General features: G+C 43.3%; 1 protein-coding gene across 1 annotated transcript; it reads left to right on the plus strand.

Moving 5' to 3' along the window:
• Positions 1-2,188: 2,188 nt before the first annotated feature.
• Positions 2,189-4,970, plus strand: igfbp1a (insulin-like growth factor binding protein 1a). The gene is made up of 4 exons (XM_063891855.1): positions 2,189-2,724; positions 2,849-3,018; positions 3,291-3,419; positions 3,787-4,970. The coding sequence occupies exons 1-4, from the start codon at positions 2,355-2,357 to the stop codon at positions 3,895-3,897; spliced, it is 780 nt and encodes a 259-aa protein (XP_063747925.1). The 5' UTR covers positions 2,189-2,354; the 3' UTR covers positions 3,898-4,970.
• Positions 4,971-5,475: the final 505 nt, after the last annotated feature.

A 5,475-nucleotide genomic window follows, 5' to 3' on the forward strand; every position in this document is an offset into this window, starting at 1 on the left:
GTTCTTCTACAACAGAAAATTTTGTTATTGACCTTTAATAGAAAATACACTCTAGCCCGTCAAACCGGTGGTAGAAGAAGTGACTCATTTTTAACTCAAATATTACCAAAGCGGGTATACATACTATCACAATCCTTCCTAACTAAAAGTCTACAAGTATTATAAGTCTAAGTCTAAACGTTTATGTGTAGCAATTAGCACACAATGTGTATTTGCTGTAATGTAACAGCAAATAAGATAAGTTCAAGCACTGAACGGCATTTTTATTTAATGTAGTTGTGTACTTTAGATGTGTACACGACTACATTTCACTTACTATAACTATAAGTTGATCTAAAAGTTAGTTAGTCGCTAAAGTAAATGTAGTCAATGTGCAGAGATGTTTAAGGTACTGCCAAACAGCAGTTTTACCTCCAACTTAAGGTATAAAAGTAATAATTATTAATATTATAATACTATATTGTTTTATTAATATGATTGATACATTAACGTGCAAGCACACTTCTCTCAATGTTCAAAGTGAGTTTTTTAAATAAAGAAAGTCTGACATTGTGGTCATTAAATGTCTTCGATATGAAATATTATTTTACATAGTTTGTTTGTTTAATATTTAACTTTTTATGAGGTCATACAAACACTAGATTGTGGTCCTTGTATTGTCTGACATACAGACGTACAGACATTTTTCTTATCATACTTTATTTTTGTCTGTTTGGCCCCAAGATATAATGAAATGTTTAAAAAGAACTGAAGTAATATGTGTTAAAAGACTAAATAAAGTATCTTAATCGTAAAACTAATTTCAGGTTTGACTTATTTTGAACATTTCAAGCAGCTTCCACACTTAATAATATAATGTTTTCCTCTGATTCATGGTGTAATACACGTACAAAGTTGCAGACAAAGCCAAATGAGTACCTGTACTTGAGTAAAAGGTCTACTTAATTTATATTGTGTTATTGGACTGAATTCATCCTAACACACAGATGAATATGTCAATGTGTGACAGTGGCACTAGGAAATGCTCTCACGCCACATCAGATTACACTATAGGCTTTATTTAGCACGGGGCTTTGAGGAATACAAATCTGGGCATCACGTGAGAGTGACTGTTAAAACCAGTTGACAGATGATGCAATACTATAAAGCAATTGCACGGAGCTGATTTCACTCGTAGTATCAGAAAAAAATCGCTCTAATTACTGAAAATGTGAAAATAGAAGAAGTTGCTTTCATAATAGAGTTTTCATTCTGTTTTGCATCATTATATGAAAGAAGGGACTGGGTCAGGACACCGAATGCTTTGCAGCAGGCCGTAAAAATGTGCACGTTGTCCCGCGTGGGGGGGACCAATAAAGCCCCCAGAGAGTGGCCAGGCATAGGGACGTGTCTGTGGTCATGTCAGCGCAGCCCCCATTCATAGCTCTGGTCTATTATTATCCCAGGAAACGGGTAATTACAACGGGACATCTCCTGGACTGAGTCCAAAGCCGGCTTCTGGCCGAGCGCGCACGCGTGGGGCAGAGAGGGATCACATACCACAGAGTCCCTACTGAGTCCCGAGCCCTTTGACTAAACGGCGACTCTCATTTATGCCGCTTTTTCGAAAAAAGTTGGTTTTCTAATGTCCTCTGTAATGCACGAATGCATTTGGAGGCTCTCTTAGTGGGCTTGCATCGTGGGTGTGCGTAATTTGCGCTCATTACTAGTTTCCCCCAAAGTTGTGTAAGAAGGTCGTACAGAACAAACCCGTAATGAATGGATAACAGTGTTCCTCAAAAGAGGAGCTTGTTTGTGTCCGTAGGGAAAACAAGGAGCTGCTTCACCCATGATATCGATTAAAATCCCCCGAGTGTGCACCTATGACCGTTTCCAATGCTGGAAACAAACAGTAAGAAAGTGCCAGCCTGAGTTGTTCCTGTAAACTGGCAAAGCTGGGTAAAGTAGTTTGGGATATCACCCGGGTGAGAAAAGAGGGTCCTTGACTGCAACATCAAACAGTGGTGTCGTCACTCGCCTGAGATACGTGCAAGCACTGCCTGTTCCAAAATAAATATTGACGTGAGTGGTGTATTCAAATGAGCTGCCCTACCGGACATAGGCGGGCCAATCACAGCCCATCGTATCATCACACCTTCTTTTCAGAAATCATTCATAACGCGGATGCGTCAAACACTACCCGGCTATAAATACGGCTGCGCGCAACGGACAGTTAGACATTTTCCCAAAATCAAACGCAAGACGCAACTGAGCAAGAACCGTGGGAATCCGGCTTCTTTACCTTTGATTCAACCTCTCTACCTTGCTCTACATTTTTATATTCTATATTTAATATCCAGCTCACTGTGTTGACCATGGCTGGATTACATTTGAAGTACATCGTGGCAGCGCTGTGCTCCGTGCTGGCCACAGGGACGCTGGGGTCCCCGGTGGTGGGGCCAGAGCCGATCCGATGCGCCCCGTGTTCTCCGGAGAAGCTGAGCCAGTGTCCAGCGGTGGCGCCCGGATGCTCCGAGGTGTTGCGGGAACCCGGCTGTGGATGCTGCCTCGCCTGTGCCCTGAAGACTGAGGAGCTGTGCGGGATCTACACGGCGCCGTGCGGCTCCGGACTGAGGTGCACCCCGAGACCCGGCGACCCCCGGCCGCTGCACTCCCTCACCCGGGGACAAGCCGTGTGCACGGAGAGCACTGAGCAGGAGCCGACCCCCGAGCCCCAGACACAAGGTAGGCCTATATGATTCACATTATGTGCAGCACCACGTCAAAATCCTGATTATCACAATCCCCAAAGTCTGATAACAGTTACATCCACTCAGTGCCGCTTGATTTATTTAATTTTCTTCCTCAGATCAGGGAGAGCCAGAGACTAAGATGGACAACGCAGCCATCGTCTCGGACCCCAGCTCCAGCCACTACCTCCCCGGCCACAGTAAGCCCTACGACCCGAGGGGTGCTGCCGACGCTCAGGAGAGCATGAAAGCAAAACTCGTAGCCATCCGCAAGAAACTGGTGGAACAGGTGAGAGCCCAGCACCAGTACCATTGTTGTAATTCCGTGAAATTCCCCTGTGTGCAATATGTTGCTAAAAGTTTTGGGGACGTTTAGAGGGGGGAAATAACTCGTGCACCACACGGGGGAGCTCGTGTGCTGTTTGAGGAGATGAGGTAGAGAGAGAGTGGGGGTGCATGTTATTACAAGTTTTATATTGATGTCAGCCCACGTGCTTAAAGCATTATCATTTGTGTGTTGGCACTTGGTTAACCCTTCCCTTGCCTGTTTCCTCTCCACAGGGGCCCTGTCATGTTGAGCTTCAGAGAGCCTTGGATAAAATTGCCAAATCCCAGCAGAAGTTAGGAGACAAGTTAACCAGATTCTACCTCCCCAACTGTGACAAACACGGGCTCTACAAACCCAAACAGGTTGGTACATTCAGCAAAATGTAGTGTGTGAGTGTGTGTATGACTCCGCAAAGTTGTGTGTGAGCCAAGATTATGTCAACCACAGTTTAAAACATGAGTGTGTGTGATGCAGGTAGGGATTTGTTTAGCACCTCCACAATGTGTGTTTTGTTGGAGTGTGATGTCACCCATTTAGTGCTGCATGACTGCACTTGTGTGTTCGGTGTGTGTGTGTGTGTGTGTGTGTGTGTGTGTGTGTGTGTGTGTGTGTGTGTGTGTGTGTGTGTGTGTGTGTGTGTGTGTGTGTGTGTGTGTGTGTGTATGTGTGTGAGAGAGAGAGAGACACATGGGCAGTTGAATTAAAGAGGATTTTGTGTTTCTCCTGCAGTGTGAATCCTCTCTGGACGGACAGAGGGGTCGATGCTGGTGTGTGAACTCCTGGAACGGAAAGAAGATTTTAGGTTCCACCGACCTGCCTGCTGAAGCCGAGTGCCCTTAAAGAGATCACCCACTGATGAAGATCTCACCAACAAAAAACCTATAAGAAGAATTAAGCCACTGATTTTTGTTCCATTTTTTGATAGCTGTTTATTTATTGATCCTGTCCATGGTGGTGTTTAATTCAGGTACACTGTCATTGTTGGGTTTTTGGATCCAAGCCACCCAAAAACCCCTCCCCCCCTCCCTCCCTCCTCTTAAAACACCTGTCCCAAAGAGAAAAAAAAAATCTATTTTTGTTTTTCTGAAAGATTTTAATATTGTTGCATTTACTTCTATTCTTCAGCCTTATTTATTTCAACATTATTTCATTTGTTATTTGTAATTATTTTATTAGTATTTATATTGTTTTTTTGCCTTATTGTTATTATTATATTATTATTTTTATGGGTGTATAAAGTGTATATATGTGTCTTGGCCCTGAGGAACTCCACTGCTGAGTTGAGCTCGCTCTACCCTTAAAGGAGTTGTCTGGAGGTTTGGTTTGTGACAAACCAAGCAAGAACAAAAGCACTGAGTGACCAAAAGTCATTTAGAAGTATTTCTAAATGTTGTTTTTATGATTCATTCTCACATTGTTGCCATTGTTATGGACTTTTTTGGTTGTTGTTATTGTCTTTTTATATTTTCTTATGTGACACACGATCAGCTCTTGTCAGTGAATGCAAAACTCTCAGACCTTAAACAGTACTCAGAAAACATTTCCCATGGTTCCGTCGGGTTGCAGTTAGCATGACAGGCGGTGCCTCCCATGGGCCGCCTCTCACACGGGTATTTCTACATTAACCTACCTCTGATATTTATGTGTCTGCCGTCAGTTGTGTTGATGTATACATGTCAAAAAAAGACTTGCTATTTTACTTCATGTCGCTGTTCTCTCTGACCAAGAACACATGACCACAAAGAGCGCGTCTCTGCTCAACCTACATGCTGCTGTTGGAGAGAGAATTATTGTTTATGTGAGTCTATTCCAAAGTGACTAACTGCTCACACACGTGTATGTACACTTTTGTAATTGAGATGTAATGTAAAGAAGAAAAAAAGGTGATATATTTAATAAAAACATTAACCTCAGCTATGTGCTCTCTGGCCTCTCTTTCACCTCAGGCAGGTTTGCACAAACATCCATAGGTGGCAAAAACCATAAACATCACAACAGTTTCATCAGGACATGATTATGAAAGTCTGCGTTCAGATGCACCCATGCACCACATCTTTCTATATTGGGTGTGTTTTTGTGCAGTGTTATCACGGGGATCTAAAGTGGAGGTCTTTGTCTAACTTTAGGCAGTTCGCAGGGACATGCAGCACGGTGCTGCCTTTTGACCCGCTCTGTGTTTGCCTTGGTCGGGCACAGGAATTCGCCTCAACCTCTCGTGCCCACTGCCAGCCTGCATGGCACCACCAGATTTATTTTTATTCTTTACAAATTGAACCTCTGCTTTATCCTTATTGACACATTCCAAGACTGAGGGAAGACTGATTGCATTCAAGGACTTCAACAGGAGTCATGCAATCAAACCTTTAAGAGATTTTAAAAAGTCATGCAGGGACAAAAACAAACATCAGAGACGCCATG

Source organism: Eleginops maclovinus, chromosome 9, assembly GCF_036324505.1.
Source record: "Eleginops maclovinus isolate JMC-PN-2008 ecotype Puerto Natales chromosome 9, JC_Emac_rtc_rv5, whole genome shotgun sequence".
NCBI lineage: Eukaryota > Metazoa > Chordata > Actinopteri > Perciformes > Eleginopidae > Eleginops > Eleginops maclovinus.